Consider the following 26,091-nt stretch of genomic DNA (forward strand, 5'->3'; position numbering starts at 1 on the left):
CATCTTGTGAAAATGTCAGTTTTTAACTCAGTGTTTGAATATTTGCCAAAAACACACACATAAGGACACACACACACGCTGGAGTTACAGAGCTGAAGTGATACACATTTTATTTTGAACCAATGCAGCTACAGTTGTCCTCATCCGACGGGGTGCGGCCCGCTGCGTTTGTTTGTTTAGATGCCGTTAAAATACCACGGTGACTTTTCCTACAAAAACCCATTACACAGAATAATAAGGTATACAGAGGAACAGTATGTTACAATAGTACAAATGATAAATTATATTATACAGTTATAATGCCAACAGGTTGAGCACGTATCCAATAAAAAAGCAGCCTGCTCCCAGTACTATGAGAAGGGTAAATAGACAGACATGGAAAAGATTAAAGGAGGCTGTTTATGCATATAAAGACAGACAGACAGTCCATAAGGTCAGTTAGTCCTCTTGATAAAAGCATAGTGAATACATAGTAACACGCAGAGGAGCTCGCTACACACAGGCCACATTTTCACTGCACCATAGAGCCACGACTAAAAATGCTGCCGGAGATCAAGAAAAAGTGTTCAACTGCAGTGTCATCTGACTATTTGGGAGTGATGGATTTGTTCAAGACAGGTTTTATTTTTCGATGCATCGATAAAAGAACCTTTTCCACAGTAACTGGAGTGAAGTTAAAGGTCAGGCCGCAGTGGAATCAAGGCCAGTGAGAAAGTGACATGTCTTAGCTAGAATATCATAGTAGCATTTCAATAAACGAGACATTATTAGCAAATCTAACTTTGCAAAACACATCAACCGTTAAAGTCTTCTCATCTTTTTACTTTTTCCAACTTTCCAATTTTGCATATATTTAGTTGAGATTAAAAATGTCTGCTGGTCTCTGCAAGTCAGTGTCACATCCATTCATTCAGGACCCCAAGCATAAAAAAAAAAGAAATCATCATCACCACCCTCAGCATCATCATCAAAAATCATACACACAGTTGGAGCTGCCCCTCCTTTTTGCCTGAGAGAAACGAAGGTCTGCCTTTAGTGGAAATATTGAAGGTCGTGTGGTGTAGCTATCATACCACAGCAGACCAGGAGAGGGCGCCAACTCACACCAAAAGAAAATAAGAAGTAACACCCCCTCCACAGTAATAACATTGGCAGTGATAAACAGAACTGACGAGAAGGGATTACAGTGGCCTAAAGAGAAGAAGGGTCTATACATCAGGCGCTGTATTTCATCAACCCACTTTTCTCAGCTGATAGAGGAGACAGAGACGCTCAGCTTGCTGTCATTAAATGTGCCGATATTCAGCCAACAGTAACACTTTCTTACACAAACTCCTGCACATATAGCTCTGAAATATAAAACAATTATAATAATGGAGTCTCTGATATCATGAGCATCCATAAACAGAAAAAAAAAATGTCAGTGAAGTGTGACCCTACTGTTCAAACTACTCAAAAGTACGACACCCTCGGAAATCACAGTCGCTATGACTTTGGTAACAGTTGTGCTTCTAAGAGAAGAGAATTACATAGCCTACCCATAGGGTGAAAAAAAAAATAAAAGAAAATAGACAAAAAAAAAAAGTGAATGAAGATGATACATGCTAGTACACAGCTCCAAAACTCTGAAAGGCTTGGCTATGGATTTACATCTAACGAGTAAATAACAACAAAAAATAACCAACAAAAATTAACGACTGCTTGTTTACATGACATGTTTTGCTGTTGGGATTCCTGTACTATCAATAGGCCGATCCTGGAACAACCCCCGTGTATGTGTGTGTGTGTGTCCACCAGGTAATGTTCTTGTAGACAGATTAGCCACAGTAAATCCGCTCGGAGGTAAAAACTCTTCACGGTGCTGGGTGGCTGACATGCTCTTTAAACCCAGAGCGCTCTTCGCAACGCCGTCACCATAGTAACACTTGATAAATGGTTGCGCATACGCAACACATGCAAACACACGCAAACACACAGACACTTAAGGCTGCAGACGTCTACGCTGTCCCCCTGTTTTGACTTAAGAAATTAACTCAAGCATTTGTAAGTCATTTTTTGACTTCACTAAGAAACGGAAAAATTTGATCATTAAAGGGACAGTCCACCCCAAGTAAGAAATACATATTTTACTCAGCCTGTGGAGCTAATTATTCATCCGGATTTTTTGGGGGTTAGAGTTGCATAGTTCCAAAAACAGCATCTCTTTCCAAAAATCATGACTTAAATCCTCATGATAATTCACAGACCTTGTTGTGAGCACTTTCATGTAGTTCCAGTACATTCCAAAGTAGTTCCAGTATGATTCTACTGCAGAAAGAAATAGTTTTGTTTGTAATATTTAGCTTTTTGCAGTAGTTTGTAGTTATAGTTTGAAAGTCTGAGTTTGACAGTAGGAATTTAGTAAGAAAGTAGTTTGTAGTTATTTGTAGTTTTTAGCTTTTGTACTACTTTTGTACACTAGTTTTGAATTTTCCAAATGTATTTTTGGATACTTTGGCAGTGCCACTTAATCCCTTTACACTGAAGAGAAGGCAGCTCACACAAAAACAAACTAGATAATAAATAGCATTACAGGCCAGGGAAAAAATATGTATTTTTGATTTTGGGGTGAACCGTTCCATTAAAGTACACTTGGAGGCTAAACATCTCTCTCATGCACACACACACACACGCACACACAACCCACCCTTCTTCCCTTTGACCCTAAAAAAGAAAAAAAAACTGCCCCACAATACCTCAATATGTCCAGATAGCAAAATACTGATGCCATCACAGTCCATGTCTTTTTCTCTAAACACACACTTGGGGGAGACTCAGTGACAAATACATCAACATGTGGCTGTTAGTATCCGAGCAGTAACAGTACACCTGCGTGTGAGCACACACACACACACACACACAAAAATAGCAGTTGCAGATCTTTTCAACCCCCTGAGACCAAGGGGGTTCATCTCCTTTGATAAATGTTCAACGTTCATCCTGTGACCCCCCCCTGGAGGTCAAAGTTCATGTGGAGGGCCCGGGAAAAAGGTCAGAGTTTGATGGGGGAGTGACCAGACGAGAGTTGTGACCGAGTGGTACCGAGAGCCGCAGCGGTGTGTGTCGTTTAGCGGCTAGCCTCCCTCCCTTAGCTAAGGTGTAACGGTGAGCCCAACAGTCGCGGAAAGGAAAAAGAAAAAAATTGTGCAAAATCCCTGCTTAGTAACAGACATACATACACACACACATACACACACACACAAGAGTATAAACACATCTGTCCATCTCTCATCCGTACTCCAGTGTATGTAGGTAAAACCCACTGGAATATACACAGTGTAAAAGTACTGAGATATGCGCTCACACTCTCTCACACACTCTCACACCAGCTGACAGGGCTTATAAAAGATTAGCTCTAGTGAAGAGATAAAGATCCTGGCGTTAGTAAAGTCAGACTCTCCTGTCACTTCACCACAGAAGAAGAAAGGAGCAATCCTAAGGGGAAGAAGTAAGAGAGAGGGGAGGCGAGTGAATGAGAGGAGAGACTGTCCTGCCTCTGTGGGGGAAAAACTGTAAACACCACTGCTACTCTGTGAGTCTGTAGACAGATGCAAACTCTTTGTGGTCACCAACGTCCTCGTCAGATCGGTATGGAACACGCAGGACTAGGCAGCTTGTAGCACTGAGAGAAAGAGACAGAGGAGGAGGAAGGAGTAGAGGAGTGTGTTAAGGTAGGAGAAGGCCAGTCTGGGACTATGACCTGGCTAGGAGTTGGTTATAAAGGGATAAATGGGATAAGACATCTCCATGTTTATTTTGAAGCTTCTTAAGGAGCCAAAGTGGAAGGAAGAGGAGGAGGGGTGCAGGGGGTTTATTCTGGGGCAAGTCCCCCCCCCAATCCCCCTCACAAAAGGAAGGGGTTGGTGGTTCCAGCGGGCTGCGTCCCGGCCTGGGGCGGCATGCTCATCAGGGGCTGGGGCATGGACATGGAGGCCGGGATCCCTGCGCTCATCCCCGCGTTCACCCCCACGCCTCCGGCGGCACCGACCCCCATCCCCGGCACCACACGGCCCATGGGGGCCATCCCTGCCAGGGGGACCATGCTGACGGGCTGAGCGGGCATGGAGGACAGGGACATGGGCTCGGGCATGGCACCGAAGCCCGCGGGCATGGGGCTGACCCGCATCTGGTTGAGGGTGGGGGGCGCAGGCTGGCTCACTTGGAAGGGGTTGGCGTGGGCTGCTGGAGCAGAGCCACCTGGAGAAAGACGAAGAAAGCAAAGCACCTTTTCTAACTTCAATTTCAAAAAAATCCTTTTCATTTTTTTAAATTTCTTTTCATTATCAAGCCAACACTGATTGAAAGAGCAGCCTCCCGCTCACTGTTCCATCAGTGGGCACACATCAACACAAACAGACACCATCACTAAGTGTAGCAACACATGCAGAGCGGCAAGCACTGAAACAGAGTTGTCTTAATTACTGCAAAAGGCAAAAACCAACTAGGTTCTGTGACTTACTTTATTTATTTATCTAAAAAGCAAGTTATTCAGTCAGAAAGTGATGTATTATCAATGTAATGCAGTTAAAAGATCAAGCGGTTTTAAGTACTTTATCCAAACTTTTTTCCTCCCCACAACTTTTCAAACCTTGAAAACACTTCATTAAAATGTTGTGTTCTACAGGACTTCCTGCGACCGTGATAGGCAGGGCATGGTCAATGATTCAGCGTTCAATTGTGCAGATGGGTGTGTCTATCTGTGCATTCAAGTCTGCACGTGTACGTTCATGTCTCTTGGCTTACTCACTGCACTTCCTGGACAGCACACGCTCTGTTACCTAATCAGTACGAATTAACCAGTGTGTTTACGTGCTTAAAAAAGCCTGTGCGTCTGATTAAAAAAAAAAAAAAAGTTAGAACATTTGATATTTTTTCTTTGTCTTACCACCTGTTGAAGCTAGGAATGGGTTGATGGCTGGTGCAGGCTGGGCTGGTTTGGACACCAGGGAGTCCAGATTGACCAGGGCAGCATTGGGACCCAGGAAGGACTCTGGAGTCTTTCTAGTTGGGTTTGTGGAAGTGGATATGGAGGTGGGCAGGGGGTCGAAGAGGTCCAGGCTACTGCTGCTAGCCAGACTAGCTTGGGAGGGGACAGAGGATGCTACGCCTCCATCACCTGGGGAACAAAGAGCAGTTGTATTTCACAAATGAAAATTGGTTAATGAAAATCTCATTAAAGGAACAAAAACATAATTCAACCCAGACTTTGTAATGGTTGGGATATTATGTAAAACAAATGAAAAACAAGGTGCAATGATTTGCAATTTTTTTTTTTTGACCTATATTCAGCTAAATACAGTACAAAGACATTTCATGTTCAAACTGATTGACTTGTTTTTTTGTAAATATACACAAAAAAGTTGGGTCATTTTTACCACTGGAATACTTCACCTTTTCTTTTAATAACCCTCAACAAAAACCAGTAAAGTTTATGAGTTTGAACATTAAATATCTTGTCTTTGTACAGTATCATTTTGAATACAAGTTGAAAAGTATTTGTAAATCATTGCATTCTGTTTTATTTAAATTAAAATGTCCCCCTTTTTGGGACATTTTGGGACATTTTGGGCATTGTAAAACATCCTGAATACAGAAAGACAATATTTCTGATCTAGTCTTGAACTGCAGAGGTCACTACAGTTCTGTAATATAAAGTGCTCCTGTACAAGAACAGGAATAGCTAACAAAGTAAACCTGGGTTTGACATGGCTTGATTATGTTAAAGGTTTGTTTATACCGTATCTGTGATAATGAGCTGCTAAGTACATTCACATTTTGCATTACAAGGTCTAATAGATAAAAAAAACTCCAGTTTCTGAAAATATGCTTTATCTCTCATGTGTCACCGACCCGAGTGGACCCAAACACAGCACCCACCTGCATGAAAGCACCCACATTCACATTTACCAGGAAACAAAATTGAAGTGATGCAATAAAAATGATTAGAAGATGCTTTTATGAGAGGCAGACAGCCTGGCTGTTTTTTATGCAGCTGCAGTCAGACAGCGATGGAGACCTTCAGTAATGCACTCACAAATGGACGTGCACAAACCCAGCATGCTTGCTGCCACACAGACACACAAGAGGAAATGTCAAAGATGGAAACTGACTTCTCAGAACAGAAACTGAGATGTAGCAGAGTCAAAACACGCTCGTGATAAGATCAGACAGGCCTGGTGTTTATTAATGCCCCATAAATCCTGTAGATTTCAACGAGAGTTGATTCAAATCGGAACATTTCTACAAGTCACCCTGCAGGGGGTTGTGTCCTGAACGTCGCTGAAGTCTGTGTCCTCTGCACACAGAGTGGTGATAAGGGGGCTTGGAGTTTCAACAAAGACTTTTTCCTTTCTGGGAAAGGTACGCTTGTGCGCCCGTGTTTTTGTGTTCCTTCTCACCTTGTCCTTGACTGTATCAATAGTGTTTGTGTTGAGTAGAAGTCAAACACCAATGTCACCCTCCCACACCCGGACACTGCCAAACCACATGGGGGAAAAAACACTCAAGACCTGCGCCAAACTGTTCACTGGAACACTCTCACACGCTAAACTAAACTTATGAATGGGTTTAGTTCAACTGCTTGAGACATTTGTTGTTGGTTGAGATGTGCCAGACAAGATTTTTTAAAGTATCACAGCAGATCTAAAAGGAATTCCATAAACAGGATGGCCCAGGTCTAATAATGTATTTAGCGATAAACACATAAAAGCTGCATCAGATTACACCACACTGATATGGGACCAGACCAGAGCAAACAGCTATTTTTTCCACCATTTGATCTGATTACTGCAGCGTTTGATTGGATTTGCAGTGGAAAATCATCAATTCTTTAAAAAAAGACTCTGGTGGTTTTAACACTGTCTCTTCTCCAGTCTGGTAATACTTACATACAAAGACAAGACATGTGCGTGTCCGTGCCCCGCAGAGACATTGCATCTGCAGACGGGCATCATTTCAGACACTGAGGAAAAACAACATTGACTGTGTCAATAGAGAGACGAAGACATGGGTGAGTACCAGTGGGGACAGAGGAGGAAGAGCGCAGGCTGTCAAACTCTGAGAAGTCCTCTTTGGACGTACCGTTGGATGCATTGAACAGGTCAAAGCTACCTGAAAAGGGGACAACGCAGACACACACGGACATAATCACATGGACAGACAGCAGACACACACACACGTAGACAGATGGAAACGACAACAGAAGTATGAATGAATATGGATATTTTGGCAGACTCACTGAGAGACAAATGAACAAAATAAGCAAGTGGAAACATGCAGATGTGCATAAGCGTTTGTTACTGCGTGCTGTATGTGTCCTGTCCAACACAGCTGTCCAGTTTTCAAGACACTACCCTCAAATGGTTAAATCTTGTTTTCATTTTTTTAAACAGGGCACCTCTAGGGTTCTCCAAGTTAAATTTGAGACTTTCTGAGACCTTTATAATACCACTTAGAATCAAAATTAATGCCAACTTCATGATCATACCAGTAAAAATATTAAAGATGTAATGAAAAATCAATATGGATTTTAAGCCCCAGAAAACAATAATTTAGCACTTACTTGAATTTAGGAAAACATAATATTCACATTCATATTGTCTTGAACAGTTTTAACCCACTCATATTTTGGATTCTGCTGCCACTTTAAAAAACAGCATTTTAATGTCCTTTTTCATGACTAAATGTTATTTATGTTTCAAGAGCAGCAATAGTTAGGTTTACAAGTCACTATATAAACTCAATAATCTCACTGAAAACAAATCTAAAATATAAATAAAATAAATCCTATTCTTGAGTGAAGTTTCAATTGAATAAAAGACAGAAACATTGGTGTCTCTGTCCTCCTCCCCCTGCTGTTGCTGATGTGATTGACTGTCTGCGGGTACGGCTGGCAGAGGGAGGAAGGACTGCTTTGTCTCATCTAGCTGCTAGTTTACCAAAATTTACCAAATATTAAGATTCATGGCAAACAAAGCTGAACGGTTAAGACTATACACAGATAGCAAGTTTTAGCTTGTTTGTAACAATTTGCTATCAATCAAGTTAGCTCTCTGTGCTTGTGTAAAACATAGCAGATGGAGGAGAGACAGCAGACAAAGCAGATTGACACATCGCCAGCAACATGTTTACTCTGGTTTAACAAGTGTATCGATTAAGAATTGGCTTTTTTTTCCTCTCTAGGTTTTATTACACATACTTACAGTAACGAGTGTAGCTGTGGTCGACTCATTTTCACTTTACGGTCACTCCACCACAACCTCTCTGCTCTCCTGAGAGGCTGACTTCACTCTTTGTGTGTGTTTATGTGTGTGTGTGGAAAAGACTGCTCTGACACAGAGCAGGCGAGAGGCTCAGCATAATAATAAATTAAACAAAAACAAAATGCATTTGACACTTATTTATGTAGCTACTGTATTTATATCTATTTATTTAGATTTATATCATCATGTGCAACACTGATCTAGTGATATGGTTATTTGTGCAATAATTCAACTGTTTAATACTCAATAATATTTCAATAGTGCAATACACTGGTTACACTGTCAACATTACTGCATTTATCTATATATACACTTTGTATTCTCGTATTATGTAATATCTGCATCCTAACACACTATTTCTATTTTTTCCATATTATTGTATACAGTAGTATAATGCACATTTTTTACAAACTTACAATTTCTGTTCTTATATTTTCTACATCTACTTTGATTCTTGAATGGGAGCAACTGTAACACAAACAATATCTCCGCAGGGATCATTAAATATTTCTGATTCTGATTATATAATACTACAATAGGATGAGAAAAACTTAAGATCTTTGTAAAGAAAATTCTTTACTTTTCAATATTTTCAAGGACCCCATGGATACCCTGTTTAAAATAGAGAGACCTTCCTTTAACATGCCTTAACAACCGCTGCCTGTGGACAAAACAAAAGCAAAGGTACTTTTTCCCTGATGGTCACCTGCGTTGGAAGTCTTGGGGCGGGCAGCACCGGAGCTCCAGGGATCAGAGGCAGGAGTGGAGTTTGATGCCCAGGGATCACTGCTCTTCATGGGTGGGACAGAAGGAGGAGCACCCCATGGGTCCACTGGGGCTGCTGGCTTAGGGGCAGACCCTGGAGTCAGGGGAGGGGGAAGAGGAGAGGTTGGATGAAGAATTTAAAACGTAAAGGCAATTTGGAAAAAAGATGAGGAGGAGGGAAAGTGTAAGAGAGCAGGAGTAAAGTAAAATGGGTCAAATAGATCAGGTGTGTATTTGATCTGACCCACTCTTAAACTACTGCTCATCTGTCCTCCTTCAACATTTACATATTCAGCTCCCCCCTCCTTCCCTGCCTCCCCCCATCCTTCCACACTCCTTTCCTTCATGTTATCTTCCTCTAGCATCCTCCCCCCTCCCCTCCTCTCTGTGCCGTAATGCTGCTGGGCCAGTGGAGCAGCATTCCTACTTAACAAAGAGTCACAGTCCTACGAGCTGCAGGTGGAGAGCAGAGACAACGCGGACATACACATGGACAAAAACTGACTCTTTACACAAACACTTCTCAATTACAAAAGTCGGACTAAAGTTAATTTTCATGTCATGTCTAGGGCTAAAATGCCTATAAAATGTCAGACTGTCCATCTCACTTTTTCACAGTCCAAGGTGATGTCTTTAAAAGTTTAAATTAATAAAGAAAAGCCGAAAATAATCATATTTGACAGGCTGAACAGCATCTGCCATTTTGCACGAAGAATTACTTCAGTGATTAATTGATTATGAATAAGTTTAATCAGACCGAAGTACAAACATGTACAAAATGCGTTATGTGTGTATACCATAAGGCTGCCAGGGGTCTTCTGATGCAGCAGCTGCGCCAGCCCCGGCCCCGGCACTCCAGGGGTCAGCACTAGCACCAGGTTCTGGGACATCCATCAAATCCATCAAAGACGACTGTGGCTAGAAAGAGGCAGAGAAAGTGTGTTAAAAAGACCAAGAGACAGGAAAGGGGGAGATAAAAGGGTGTAGACAAATGAGGGCAAACAAAGTACAGACTGGGAGGAATTAGATGAGGAAGAAAAATGTTACGAAGAGCCATCTGTTGGTCAGCCTACTGACAGTCATGTCATGATGTGCTGAGATAAAACATGAGCCATAGTCATGCAGCCATCACTTCAGCTCTGCGTGCCCTCAGACTCCAGTGAGCCAGCTATTCAGGCAGAATAATGCAGAGTAAACTGGGCAGTCTGCTGCCAGTTAGAGGTTTCATTACTGCGTCTGACACAGCAGACAGGGTCAGACAGAAAGAGAGGATGGGGAGAGACAAGACTATTTCAGGAGCATGTTCATGATAATGGAATAACTGAGTCACTCTCACCGCTGCATGTGTGCATATCTTACCTCTTTCTTCTTCTTTGACAGTTTTGCTGAGTCTGAACCTTCTTTCTTACTCTCCTCCAAGGCCATTTGTAGTCTCAGGTCATCCCCTCTGCGTATGCGCTCCTCCTAAAAACACACCCGCAGCACAGTTAGCGCAAACAAGACATGTGGAATGATGCAACTAATAAAACATGCATTTTTCTCTATATGATTTAATTATTTTTATCCTAATAATGCAGTTGTTGATCACATTATTTCCAGTTTCTCCTTTAGTTTAGAAGTTAAATGTAACTTTCCTATGCTAGGGAACGTTTTAAAAACGACCAAAGCGAGACCCAGAATTAACTGTAGCTTAATAAAATCTTGCTGCCGACATTCTAATAAATTCAATTTGAAGGTGCAAGTTGAAAATATTGAGGGAACAAGTTGCATGAGGACATGGTGGAGTGGAGGGATAGAGCAGCCACTTGCTCACAGGCAGCTGCTGATCTGCGGGGAGTTTTGGAGAAGAGAGCCACGAAGAGCCGGAGCTTCTGGATGTTTTTTAAGTAGGTGTATTTGCAGCACAGCGACCCACAACAGGAAGTAGTACTGCCATGTACCAGAATAATATAAAAGATGATTACTCATAGCTTCCAGTGAAGTCACCTTTTGTGCAAATTTCAAACACAGTAAGAAAAGGTAATGACAAGCATGGATTCACACCCAACCATGCTAGCATGTGTTTCTGGGCATGTGTGCGTACCTGCTCCGCAGCCTCTCTGCTCATGGCCAGAGCCAGTTGCAGCTGTAGCTCCTCCTCTCCACTGGTCTGAGGTCTGGCCTGCTCCAGTTCTGAACCCGCATTGGGAGACGTTGCTAACAGACACATTCACAAGGCATGTTAACATCACTGCCACATGGGACTCCATCACATACTGTATCACACTCACTATTCTGAAAACCAGTGTCAGTGGTGACATTAATTCTGTGTTAATTTTCCAAAACAAACCATTACCGTGGTGTCATGATTATAATCACACATTCATATCACAGTGTAAAGCAAGTCACATTTCAATTACATTTGTACTATATAGAAAATACTGTGTGTGTGTGTGTGTGTGTGTGTGTGTGTGTGTGTGTGTGTGTGTGTGTGTGTGTGTGATTAGAGGTTTCTTCAGTGAGCTTGTAAGGGATGACAGGTCCATTCAGCTTATTGGATTAGATAGGGCCATGTGGCAGCAGAGAAAACACACAGACACTACACGTGGCAGCAAACACACACACACACACACACACACACACACACACACACACACACACACACACACACACACACACACACACACACACACACACCCTGCCAAAAGAATCTCATTAAGGTAGCCTAGAGTGTATTCATTAATTCACCATGTGACTGTGCATCTTTCCGTGGAAATCCGAGGCATGAGAGGCGATAACGAGAAACAGTGACATCACCAGATCACTCATTGCAATTCTTGACTTTTCTATCTGTGTGACATCACTTTTTCTGCTTCATCATTCCTCAACAGAACAGCTTAAGGTTATTTTGGGTGTACATAGGTGTGTGTGTGTGTATATATACTAGTCATTTCTGTGGCAGATGTTCAGTCTGCTCTGCCTCTCTGCGGTTTTCACAGAAGGCAAGCCTAGGAAAGAGACAGAGAATGTGATGTATGTGTTGGTCGCTATGTTTTGATAGTCCTGAGGGCTACACACCACTGACAAACAGGTTGAAACCCAGAGGCATCCAGAGTACAATATGAGAAAATAAGAAAATACAGACAGACGGCAGTGGCTAGTGGGTCATAAGTGATAATTAAGATTATTTGGATTAGTTTCACTTCAAATGAGTGCTCTTAGGGAACTGCAGCATATTATGCCTCTAAATAATAGACACTGTCTAACTCATTTTGCGTGTCTGTTTTTTTTCTTTTTACATCTCTGCTTCTAGCAACAAAGACCAGTCAAGACATGCTCCGCTTCTGATGTAGACACTCCCAAACACACACACACCCTCACTCAATACTCATCACATCATAAGATGATTTTGAGTATAATATTACATCATTTTGATGGGTATCCTGATTGCAAACGGATCATAATGATATGAGGGCTGCAACTAATGATTACCATCATAGTCAATTAATCCATTGATTATTTTCTTGATTCATAAATTAACAGGTGTTTGGGCTATAAGATGTCAGGAAATTATGAAAAATGTGGCTCATTGTTTCCTTAAGCCCCAGATGACATCCTCAAATGTCTTGTTTTGTCCACAACCCAAAGATTTTCACTTTACAGTCCTAGAGGAGTACAGAAACCAAAAAATATTCACGTTGAAGAAGCTGGGACCAGAGAATTTTCACTTTTTGTCTTTACTCAAACTGATTAATGGACTATCAAAATAGTTAGCAATAATGTAATGTAATAATAATAAATGTCATGATCAATTAAACTGAAATTGCTGCAGCTCAAAAAGATAGGTCAAAGAAATGCCTTACAGCAGAGATCAAACAGCAACTCAGACACAAATATGACTTGGGTAAACACTGACGCTTTGTTTCACTATTTTAACTTTGAAACTTCACACTTTGACAAAAATCCCCCTGTCCTGTCAAGACGTCTATAGGAAGTACACGTCACATTATCAGGTTTTCTATAAACGTTAAAAGGAGTATTCTGACATTTAACAACAGGACTAAGCTCTGCATAACAACATATTAAACTCATTATGTGTTGATTAAGTAGCAGCAGTACAGCTTAATGTCTGCATGATTCATAACAATGACCAACAGTGACAACATACATATGCTCAATAATTAATTCACTGTGCCTGTCTTGCGGCTCCAGCCTCAGAACTGGGTTCTCGCTCACTTCATCTCATTTCCTGCCTTGCTTGCTCCTTGTAAAACCTGTCTCTCCCAAGCTCTGTCTCCAGGGAAAGTGACCAGAAGAACCAAGGGTAAAAGGTGTGTTTGGTTAGCTGGTGGGACTTGAGCCACAGCCTCAACATCAGCTACATGTCTGCCTTAAACAGACAGTGAAGACAGTGGTGATAAGGCCAACAGAGAGACACTGTAAAGCTGCAAAATATGCTGGAATGATATGGCATTACATTCTTCTAACAGCACACCTAAATGTCTCCAAAAACAAGTGGAAAGCTAAAGAGGATCACACTGACAACACAATGACATGCAGTACTACAACTGCTAGAAGCCGGTCAGAAAGACAAATCAACAAAAGTCAAAGCCAACTAAAACACACTAGTTTCTTGCCCACCACTGTGGGAATGGACCATATATGGATAATCACAATTACTTGGCATTCCTCACAGACACGGCTCTGACTGCCAGCCGAGAAACATTTTAAAAAGCGTAATTTTCTGGTTCATTCTCCTGTTATTTGGGCTACTACTGTTTGTGTTAGCCATTTAATCCACTTGTTTCAGTTTCCGTAGTGCTACACTTCATGGCGAAGCAAATAAACAATTAACTCAAATTAGACCAAAAAAAAGAAAAAATCAGCTTGGAAAACAAACTTTAAAAATAGTTAAGACTAAGTGCAGCATGCATATTATATTCAAGCTGTGAACAGAGAGAACAGAGTTTTGGAGAAAATGAAACAGGCTGATGACCACTAGTGTCATCTGTAGTAGATTTATGTGGTGATAATAACGCACAGGGTTTCTATCACAGGGTGTCAACCACTAACTATCCCCACATTTGCAGACAGTCTGTCTCTTGTCTCTCCAGATAAAAGAATTAAATGGCTGTTAGAAACCTAGTGAGTGAGGAAGCTCCTTAAAATGCACTTTCTAATTTCTCAAAACAACATTATTTCAGACTTCTTCTTAACATTTAGTGTGAAACTGTCAAAATATACAGCGTGAGTGCTGCACAAAGGCAAGAGCTTCAATGAGCTAAGGATGAGAGACAACCCAAGAGGATGAATTACACTTAGAGCCCAGTGCTTAAAACACACACACGCATTAAACCTGCTGAAGTGGAGAACTCCATTTATTGTTTTACATTTGGGTTTTGTGCACCATGTACACTGGATAGGATCCCATTGCTTACTGAACTCAGGCTGAGCTTTAAAAGCACTGAACTATTTGAACTTTTACACTGAAATGAAAAGACACCATTGAACTAGACACAAAAAAAAAATGAGCAACACCTGTTTTTACTATAGGCTGGCTGACCTCGGGTAAACTACACCCAAAGAATACATGTAATGTCTTTTGCAGATATGCTCAATACGCGCACAAGAACACATAGATGTGATGACTGCAGTGTGTGCAGAAGACGAAGCACTTCACACAAAAAATAGACCAATATAGTTGACATTTAATGCCTTAGATCAACCAATTTTACACCAAATACTCCTTGATGCTGGGGGCAGTGGATGTGTTAAGGATGTGCCGTTATCCAAAACCATTACCATTCAGAAAATGAAAAGCAAAAAACATTCAATTAGTTTGAAAACAAAGTAGCTTTTTTAAATACTTTTCATTGGTTAAATATATATATGTAATATTGGCCAATAAATCAATATTTTAATTTTTCTACTTCCTTATATTGTTAGGGGCATCAGCCGTTTAAAATTAAATGTTAAGTAAAAATGTTTACCATGAGATACAGGCACAAAGTGTGTGCATGTAAATTTTCCATCGCTATATACAAATGAGAAAGAGGTTTGTATTTGCACTACAGTTTGCAGCGATGTTTTTATTGATTAAACACATAAACACAGTAACTCAACTACAGACTAAACGAATAAAGAAAACTGGTTGTGGCCAAACACCTAGGCTGATTAGATTTTCGGAGTGTCAATGAAGTGATGCAGGTTATTTAACTATTCACTGTAGGATGGAAAACGAAGTATGGGACAATGGTTGCTGAGTCTGGGACAGCTGAAAGCACAAGTTGGGACAGCTGGGGGGCCACTGAGGAAAAAGGTTAATTTCCCGTCCTGATTGGGAGACACGCTGAGTTAACACCAACAGTCACACTTGCATGGCCGTCCATTCTCACCCTGTCTGGACAACAATACATAGAAAGTTTGACTGGAATCCCAAAAATCCTGGTGGCTACACCCACAGTGACAGCCCAACCTCGCTCGTATTGGTGGATCTCTCCTTCAGTTTTCTGAACTGATGACTCAGCTGCTGCAGCTTCCGACACACACACAACATAAAGGCAGGAATGTCGGCCAAAAAGTAAAAGATGAACACACGGTTCCATGCTCAAAGATCCATGGAGGCTGGAACGACTTACATGTCGAGAGACACACACACAGCCACCCTGCTGTGTCCAAAGGACTGGGAGGGTCAGAGGATGAAAAGGAAAAGAGGCCATGTTCGTTCTTTCATTTCAACTTCTCCATTCTTCCCCTTTGTCCCTGTATGAGTTACCCCAATTCCTGACTGGCACTTCTGTTTCTTCTCAACTCAACCCCTCTCTCACTCCATCTTTCTTTCAATCCATTTGAACACCAGTTTTATGTCCAAAAGCTCATTCTCTGTTAGAAATATTTAGTTGATTGTGACTAATGTTGTCCCTATAACCAAAATCTTCCCCGACACTGATGAACTAACACTGATCTCATTAACAGCTCAGCTCTCAAAAATATGCGAACAGTTTGCTGCACACACTGGATCTTGAATGACATCACAACAAATCTAGATCCCATGCAGTCTGGCAGCCAAGACAGCCGCTCCAAAGCACACAGTCTAATCAGTTTGATGGTGCTGTGCACACCAATTACAACTAATTGTTTTAGTGCATTTTCCTTTTGTTAGTAAATTTAGTCTTGTTTCATTGTAACAGCAAAATATTTCAGCATTTTTTATGACAAGTGTCTTTATAAATCTGCGATCATGTTGAAAGGTCAATAAACTATAAATTCCAGTTTAACCTCTTAATGAGGTTACTTCAAGTTTAAAACAAGTGTGAACATTTGTTGGAAAAGTCAACCTGCATAAAATGTAGGCCACATGACTACTAAAATACAAGGTTTGATGGGGCAGAGAGAGCAAAAATTTCTTTGCAAAACCATTAACTATTCATCTCCCAACAACAGCTTCAACACAAATACAGAGAAATACATTAATTAAGGTGCTGGTTAATATTCTGAATTTTACAAGCAGAATCAGTGGAAAAACTGTGGAAAATCTGTGACAACATCCTCTGAATTCTGCTGTGCAGATTCCAAGTGGGCCTGCTTATCAAGTATGAAGATCCCTTATATTATCTACTTAAAGACGAATACATATGTGATATTCTTCCCAGCTTGACATAATGAATTTCCATAATTTTCTGAAGCTATTAGACCAATGAATACATTATGCTAGTTAAAGAAGGCAGTATTAATGTGCATATGTAGAAACAAGCATCCCTACATTCACACTATTCTAACACACATACAAAATAGGGTGCATGCTTCATTAACAAAAACAACACATTTCTTCTTTTTTTATGAAAGGCTATCCAAGTCTACTTTCCATTCACTTGTTTCTTTCTATCGCACATCGCTCAGTGCTAATCTTCATCTATCCACATCTCTCTCGTCTGTCACTGAGTGTTTCGATATCTCTCCCTCACTGTCTCTGGAGGAGTGACTGTATCACTGAAAAGAGGAGCAGATTCCTCTGTCATGTGGATGACAGAGGCTGGAGGGGGGTGAACTCTGCTTCCTCTTCTGTGTGTGTGTGCTCAGGAATGCAGCCCTACTGTGGGACTGCGAGCCAGAGACAGAACAGGGGGAGGGGCAGGTTTCAGGATGTAGGCCAAAGTTACACCAACTGGGACGAAATAGAGTGTAATGGAATATTCTGTGTTGCATGTAAGGCTTAAACATATGGAATGAACCCTGTAGGTTTCTGTGTGTGTGCACAGCTTTTGTGGTAACTATAAGCTAATACTCACAGCCATGGTAAGAGGCAGGTGAGCCCTCTGACCTGCCGTACTCTTCGCTGTAAGAAGTGGAGAGGTTGGGCTGAGATGAGCCTCGGCCAAAACCCATCTGACTGCTCCCCGTAGACACCTGGGCCATACGCTCTTTGGTCTTCAAAGCTTGAGACCTAGTAGGACGTATAAAAACATAAAGGCACATGAACAATCATCTTGGGTCAAGTCAAGGTTGTTATAATACTCACTGGGATGTCCAGCCAATAATGAAATAAAACCACCCTGAGAATAAGGGTTACACCAGGTTTTAATGACAAAACATCACAGTTAAACCAAAAATGAAACATGCTATCAAACAAATGATGACCCAATTATAATTTTCAAGATGTTTCAATGTCTGTATCTGTCAAAATCTGATCTTTATTGAAGATACAGTATTATAAAAAGATAAACAAACAAAGAAACCAATGACATAAGAATAGGAGACTGTCATCTGAATCACATTTTCTGTAAATTAAGTTATTCAAACAACTCATGTCCAGAGTGTTGTTGGCTTAAGACTGTTAAGCTGGGAAAGACATCAACTCTGTAGACATTAGTGCAGCAACTTTGCCTGTACTTCTTACCAGTGGCAGATATCCAGTGTAAATGACAAAACAGCAGAAACGATATGCCGTAGTACAACTTCCCATGGACCAATCTTTGTTTGGAACCAACAGGTGTGGAAACACAATGATCAATGTCCTTAAGTTCGCCAGCTCCCAGTGGGAGAACCACAGAATGATACTTGAAGGGAAAAACCCATGGTGAAACCCCCGATCTCTGGTATTGTGATTGTGTTGTTTGTTGTCAGTAAATCCTGATGACCATCAGCCAGACAATTATTGAAATACTAGTGTATTGGAATTACTTGCAGGTGGTTCAGATAAACAAATGCAAAAAAGGAACTACCATCTATACTAGAGTTTAAGCAACTGATCCTCCTGTATATGCTGGCCATATAGAACTTCTACCTGACATATGTTTTGAATAGCCATATAACAGCAGAGGTGCAGTCTATTTGTTTAAGTACTGGAGCAAACCTATGACGCATGCATGCATGATTAAATTGTGGCTTGTTTCAGGTCATTTGACCACTGCTCCTACGGTGGCAAATTTACATACATTAGTCAACTATAACCACCATATGATCAAATGTTAGACTAACTCAATGAATAGTTTTATCATGTTTAGAAAATTACACAGCGATCAGTCTACATGAGCGCTCTCTCTCTGTCTCTCTCTCTCTCTCTCTGCGAATCTGCTTAAAACAACTGGAAAAACACGCCTCTCATTGCAAAACCCCCGCTCTGTGTGATCAGGACCGCACACTGCAGTGATGATTCGCTTTTCAAGCACTTACAAAAAAACAGATTATGCAAACTGTGAATATTCTATTTCCTCACTTGACTTGAAAAAAAAAAAAGTGGTGGAACATCATTCAGGTCCACTCCATGAGCACTATACCCAAGTATCCAGGTTATTTCCTTGTCCTTTCCTCATCTGGACAAAGAGGGGATGTGATCATATATAACAAAAGGTGAAATTCTTATTTAACATGCCAGCATTAAATCTCCCAATGCTCTTTTCAACACTGTGGTTAGTGCCACTTGGCCAACTGTACCAATTAATGTCATTGTTGCAAGTCAAAGTTTAATTCAACTCTCTGTGCAGCATGCAGGAAACTTCAATACTAAACAGAAAATGATCACATGCAATTCAATTCTATTTGACTTTATAAAACATTCAATTTTTATTTTAGATATTTTGCATGATTGATTTGGCACATTTCCCACCAGACATTTTGGCAACTGATATTTTCATCTGTTTGACAACTATAGATGACGCCAGCTAACGTAAATCCTGGTTAAATTATTAGTCCAACTGAAAAATGCCACGTATTGGCTTTTCTTCATGATTAATTAAGTCAGTTAACTCAGAGATTCTTTGTACCAAAGCTCCAAAATAAGCATTTGGTACAACCCTCAGTCACATAGAGAAAGTGGTGCCTGGCTCTGCTACAGTTCAACTGTGGTGTGGTTTGACTTGATAAATTCTAAGGGGCACAGCCCTATACAGTGTATTAGACAGAATGAGCTGACTTTGATTAACATAACTCTTACCGTTCTCCTTTGAGGCGGTCCTCGTCTTTGAGTAGAACCACTAGCTGCTTGCTCTTCTCCCTGACATTGATGCCCTGGTCTTTGCCGTCTCTGTCAATGTACTGGAAGTCTTTCAGAGTCTGGATGGCGAAGATATTCTCTTTGCATTGCAGCGCCACTCGCTCCGAGCCCGTCTTGATCAGGTAGTCAAGCAGGGTGAGTGCCTTGTAGACGTGGCGCCAGTTCTTGCCATGGTCATTGAGCCGTTTCCAGATCATGCTCATGATCTCACTGAAGGCCACCACATTGTAGGTAAGGTCGGCGATCTCGGACATGAGGGAAGACGATGGGCCCCAGGGGTCATTGGAAGTGGCCTCTCTGACTTTCTTCTCTGCGTCAGAGTAGTTGTTCACCATGTTCTTCATCTGCCGGCGAATGGTGGAGCCTGGCATGGTGGCGGCGGAGATGGAACAGACAGGAAGAAATACAAAGTACGCTCTCACGCAGGAGAGGAGCTGGGATGCCAATAATGTCTGGGTAAGACAGGCTAACCCACACACAGGGGGTGTAAATGTGCGTGTGCTTCAGCTGAAGCTTGCGTTATGTGTCTGTGCGCCTGTGTCCTTTCTCAAGGCACGGCGGTGGCGTGTGTATGTGTAAATCTTCTAGCTGTACAGATGTGTGTGTGTGTTGTGTACATGTGTGTTTGTTTATGAGGCTTCTCCAGGCCAGTGCAGTGTTCCTGAGTCCTCCAGAACAGCGTCTGTTAAAAACATCTCCACACACACAGTGCTGGCTGCACACATGACCACGCCATCACCTAGGACAGATGGACAAATAACAGGTTAGTGGAAGGAAGAGAGGGGAAAAAGGGGATTTAGGTAAGGAAATAGAATAAGAAAGGAGACAATGCTACATTAAAGCCAAACTACAAAAGCAAACACATTTGTTTGTTGTAATGAGTTTGAATAACCACCCACATCTGACTATGCCAACAGCTTCCTATTTGTTTTAGCATTATGACAATAAAAACTTCCCAACTAACAATTCCAGCTAATAAAATTCCCCTTCCCTACACAGTCACCTTAGAAGCATACATGTAATTCAACCTACCTTTCTTTAGACAAACATTTAAAAACAACTAACATCCTATGACACATCTGGTGAAGTTGTGGGTCCAATCAGAGTATCTTTGAAAGCGTCACTGCAATACCAATTTCTACACCTAAACAATAAGATTGTGAAGATAACTTGTATTTATAGAGGCAGCTGTAGTGGCTTCCTTTTTGAAACAAGACAAAACAATACGTTTCATACTTTCATGCTTAGATAAGCGATTCCAATGCACTTGCAGAGAGCCTGTCTCCCTCACATTATACAAGGCCAGGGTGTTGTGACCAAGAATTGTTTCCACTCTTGTAATCTCACTTGAGTTTACAGTAACCTGACTCAACTGGTAAATTACAAGGCAGGGTGTTGAAGATGATTAATTTCAAGGCAGTCAGGCCTGTGTGGTGGAAAAGTTGCTCATTGGGTGGGCTTGGAGGAAAAGAAATGAGAACAGGAAACGCAAAACATTCAAAAGCAAACAAAAGACAAGCCAACTGGGAACAAATCAGAAGATCCATGTGATGAAAGTCATATCATAAAAAATCATTAAAATGTACAAACCAGTGCATCACATGATCCTACTCAATGTCTCACTGCAACAATTTATGTAGGCTGTTTGAGAAAAAAAAAAAAACTGGCATATAACCACATTCAACACATCAGGGTACAACATTTTTTGTCACTTGTCCAGTCGGGCAATTAGGTCAATAATCCACTTGCCCAAAGTCAATTTTTACTTGACCCTGTACCCTTATTTTATTTATTAGCAGCTACCAAATAACAAAGTGTAAAGTTAATTTTACTGTTTAACATCAGGCTTCAACGTTTAGCCTATTAAATGTCAGAAATTATTAAAAGAATGTCCATACCACTTTTTCAGTCCAAGGTCACGTCTTTCTTGTTTTGTCAGTTTAAAATGAAAAGCGATTTTGTTTAATGACTTAAAGCAGATACAAAGAGAAACATTGAAATCTTCATATGTGAAAGGCTGAAAGCAGCATTTTCTGCCATTTTCGCATTAAAAATGTCCCTATTCGAGGGCACGTTTATTTTGTGGAGGTGACCAGTAAGACAAGGAATAACTGTTACAATAAATCTCAAGTTAATTATTATTAGGGCGAGCTAGGCTTTGTGAATAAAAGCCATAAATTGTATATTTCATAAGGTGTTTTCAGAGCAAATCTTAATTACCATTTCATTAGATGAACCTGTACATTTGAATGCCCTCCAACACATCAGCCACTTCATAAATCCTTACATAGTAAAGCTTACAATGTTCAGGATAGTTTTTGCTGGCTGGCATTTAAATGTGAGGTGACAACTGCATGACTGTAGGTGTACCTAATCCATTATTTGTGCAAACTGGCAAATTTTCCAGGGATATAGTGTGAATAGTATTCCTCATGAATTAAGTATTAGAAAATGGAGTTTAGTCCAAAAAAACATTTGAACTATTCATTAAAACAGACACAAAGCAATAGCTGATCTTAGCAGAACTGTATTTAAAGTTTCGCTTATTTAATTTCAGGCAAATTTAAGCATCGTTCTCAGGCATTTAGACCGTAATGAGCCTTAACCTACGCTCTTTCCCATCACCACAGTGTTAGCATTGAGTGTATGAGAAATGCCACAACAATGATTGAGTAAAAATGTGTTTCCACCCTCTGGTGGGTGGCAGGGGAGATAAACCATTTCCAGTCTGATTATGACTCGAGAAGTGACTGATGACTCCTCTGTCCTGTTTCTAACAGATCAGAAGCCCAGCCACTAATCACTTCCTGACTGACACACACAGGTCTGGAAAGTGTGTGCAGACTCACAGCTGTACGACCTACACATCAAAGTTCCATAATATGCAAACAAATAAACAAAAAAAGGTCGCTTTAAGATGTAACATGAAGTTAAAAAACAAACATCTACCATTTATGCACCTTCTATTTACCGAGCAATGTCCTAATGTTATGTGATATGGGCTGCCTGGAAACAAAGATCAATTTCACTGAAATAAGATATTGTAATAGTTTGAGCTCAGATGCAAACATAGAACAGCAGGGTCTCCATGACTTGATCACTTACAGGTCACCACAGAGCAGAGTTCAACCAACATGAGAGTTTTGTGACCCATAATCATACTTAAATTAGAGGTGAAAAATTCACTAATTACCACTATGGTGGCCAGTATAGTGAATTTTTCAGCTGGAACAAAAACAGACCTTTTGTGCACCGATTTTGCACCAATATGACTATTCAAAGGTACTCAGAAGGCTGTTTTCATACACAAATAACTTTATTAAAGAATATTATGTTTTATTTAGCATGTAAAATAATTTAACATATATATGCCAACCAATTGTAGAAAGGAATACTGAGAAAATGGAAAAAAATATATGTATATATAAATAGATACATAAAGATCTGTACTGTTCAATATAAGTCAGTTGCTTGACATTGCCCTAACAATTAATCCATTTTTAATCGACCGTTAAATTAACATGTCAGAATTCTGTGTTTTTAGCTGCTCAAATGAAAATATTTTCTGGTTTCTTTAGTCCTCTATGATAGGAAAAAATATAACTAAAAACTTTGAATTGCAGGAGACATTTGAGGACATCTGCTTGGGCTTTGAAAAGCAGTGACCAATTTATTTTCACAATTCTTTTGGCATTTTATAGATCACCCAACTAATCCATTAATTGAAAAAATGATCAACAGATTATTTGATAATGAAAATCACTGTTAGCTACAGCCCTAAGTTTAATACTGCAAGTCAATTAAGGGAAGGTTATAACAAGAAGCATAGCCTCTATGTATTTACACCTGCCAGGCTGGTCTTCTTCTCATAGATGTTCCTCACTGAGCAGAATCACTTCAAGCAGTTTTCTGAAGTATATGTTCTATAAAAAAATTAGACTGATATCTGTAACAGGTTAATTACAGGCCAATATCCAGCTGATATAGTGCCCAGGTTCTAGTTAAGAGGCTGGTCTACTTTCATTTATCCAGAGAAAATTTCTTGAGCACACGCACTCTCTTATCCCCTACTACTGCCATGCACCACACTGGCACACATTTACCTTACCTGAAAACTCACCAAATCCAATTTAAGTCATTGTTCTCAGGGATAAATAGCAGCTTAGGTCAGAGATCTTCTTGTGCCCACTGTTCTCTGCCTACCATCTAAGGAGACCCATGATGACTTATCCTATTCAGTAATCTGATCCTTGCACTGAGCATGCTTTGACATGCTCCACAAACAAGTGCTTTCATGAAGAGAAGAAGAGTGGTGAAAGTGATTGGCCATTTATGCAGATGGAAAAACTGTAACTGTTGCATTCAGAGAACACAATTTCCAAAGTAGCAAGTGGCTGTGTACATTTACATGTGTATGTGTTTGTTTCAGGGACCTTCCTGCCTAGCAATGCCATGGAGAGACAGCTGGGGGGACGAGGGTTAGGGGGTAAGAAAACAACTTGGCACATCCCGTAAATTCACTTAACACCAGTGAAATGTGATTCCTGTGGGGCATGCCTCCCCCCAAACGTTCCCTCGTCACCCTCCTCCTCACCCTGCATCCGCATGAATACAGCTCAGACCTAATGACACATCTGCTGCTATAATCACCTATTCACCCACAGCAGACAGGAGGAAGAGAGGAAAGCCTGTCTTGTCCGCTCCACCACCACCCCCCCACACCCTGGAACAACCCCCACCACAAGACATCACTGGCCCGCCTTCCTTCAGCCCTTCTGTGCTTAGATCACTCAGGCCCCAAGGCCCAGAAGAGACAGCACACAGGACTTGAGTGTGTCTGCGTCTGTGTATGTGTGTAGAAGTACACACTCATGCCAATGCAGGTTCATTATGTCTGAATGACAGAGCCTGTCATTCTTGTCAAACTGCCATTATGCTTTGTCCTTGCTAGACTGGGAGGATAACCATAAAAATCATTTAGTCCAGGGACTACCTCTTTCAGCTTTGGATGAAATCACACACCCAACATCTGCTTCCACCCTTCAGTCTCCTCCTCCCTCTGCATGTCCCTGACTGATATACACTTGGAGGCTTGGGGAAATTATTTGAGGAAACCAAGGTAAATATTAATACTACTCTGTCCAAGTCCAGCTCTTTCATTTATAATAATTAAGAATAATTATAATTCTTATAATTCAATAAGCTGTCCTAACCCTGGATCATTATCCAAAGCATGACACTGTTGTGACTGAACTAAATCTTAAACCTTGTGGTTGGGAGATATATAGATTACTACAAGGCAACAGAGACAGGGCTGCAACTAACCATTATTTTCATAGTTCATTAATCCATCAATACGTCAATTATTTTCTCGATTAATAGCTGTTTACCTATGAAATGTCTGAAAAAGGTGTGATTTGACATCCTTAAACTAATTGTTTTGCCCACAACCCAAAGATATTAAGTTTACCATCATAGAAGAGTACAGAAAGGAAGAAAGAAAGAAAAAACTACTCAAACCGATTAATCGATCATCAAAACAGTTGTGATTAATATATAATCGATTAATCGTTTTGGCTCTGAACAGAGATTAATGTACTTGCACATATTTTGTGATACAGACTCCCCAGTGGCCAGTGTTGGGCTAACACATTACTTTGTAACATATTGAGTTTATTTTTTGGTTGTAACGAGCAACATAATGCATTTTTTTGTAATTCAGGTACTCAGTTATTTAGTTATTTTTAAAAATGACTCATCTGTTACCATTACAATTTTACTGGATTTCCACCACAGCAAGAAATGACGGCAGCACTTGTCATCATAGGAGGAGATGGAGGGTGACTTTATGCATTTGAGACAGAGGTTAGACACAGCATACAGTCTCAGCAGACAGTGAAATAGCTCAGTATGTCATGTTGGGCGTCGGAAGGGTTGGATCAGTTTCTGGTTCTACCAGTCTGATCTGGTGTGCCAACCTAAATTGGCCTAATTTTACACTAATCGACTATGCCAGGCTTTATTAAAATGTCATTTCTTTGATTCATACCCCAGCTATAAGTCTGTTATTATAGTCCCGGATGGATGTGTGCACAGATGCTTATCAGCTCTGTTTATACTAGTTTCTGGAGTCCACTGGGGGGAAGTGCTCCACACATACGCAGTACATTGGCGTCTGTCGTAGCTAGAGATGCAGCGATTTCAATTTTCTTGGCAGATTCCAATTTCCAATTTTTTTAAGGGCCTGACCTGCCAATTCCGATTTTGGCCGATTCCGATTTTCACTTTCCTTGTAAAAATTAAATTTATTCAAATTAATTCCTAATAAAACACTGACTATTAAATATTCATTGAATACTATTTTGAATTTTCTCCAAAATCCTCAAGGCTACAGCCAGGTCTTATTATATATTCACATTAAAATTATGAATAGGGGGAATGCGATCTCGCAAGATCACTAAATCTTGTGGGATTTTGGGGGATGTGATTTCACATGATCTCATGTGGAAGCAGATGTAAACAAACTGGAGAAAGATGTGGTGCAACAGTTTCCTG

The 26,091-nt window shown here is 40.7% G+C and overlaps 1 protein-coding gene across 3 annotated transcripts in view; it reads right to left on the reverse strand.

Moving 5' to 3' along the window:
• Window positions 1–2,635: 2,635 nt before the first annotated feature.
• Window positions 2,636–26,091, reverse strand: part of epn2 (epsin 2) — a 28,215-nt gene continuing 4,759 nt past the window's right edge. The window contains exons 2-10 of one of the 3 annotated variants that reach the window (XM_084743422.1): window positions 19,477–20,275; window positions 17,333–17,487; window positions 11,149–11,261; window positions 10,425–10,529; window positions 9,863–9,983; window positions 9,007–9,159; window positions 7,057–7,149; window positions 4,928–5,155; window positions 2,636–4,236 (exon numbers count right to left, since the gene is read on the reverse strand). In XM_084743422.1, coding sequence (XP_084599548.1) covers window positions 3,884–4,236; window positions 4,928–5,155; window positions 7,057–7,149; window positions 9,007–9,159; window positions 9,863–9,983; window positions 10,425–10,529; window positions 11,149–11,261; window positions 17,333–17,487; window positions 19,477–19,907 — 1,752 coding nt within the window. In that variant the 5' untranslated portion in view covers window positions 19,908–20,275 and the 3' untranslated portion in view covers window positions 2,636–3,883. The remainder of the gene's footprint in view (window positions 4,237–4,927; window positions 5,156–7,056; window positions 7,150–9,006; window positions 9,160–9,862; window positions 9,984–10,424; window positions 10,530–11,148; window positions 11,262–17,332; window positions 17,488–19,476; window positions 20,276–26,091) is intronic. The other 2 variants (XM_084743423.1, XM_084743424.1) reach the window with 2 other exon arrangements.

The sequence above is a fragment of the Lutjanus erythropterus genome, chromosome 19, assembly GCF_056507025.1.
Source record: "Lutjanus erythropterus isolate fLutEry1 chromosome 19, fLutEry1.hap2, whole genome shotgun sequence".
NCBI lineage: Eukaryota > Metazoa > Chordata > Actinopteri > Lutjaniformes > Lutjanidae > Lutjanus > Lutjanus erythropterus.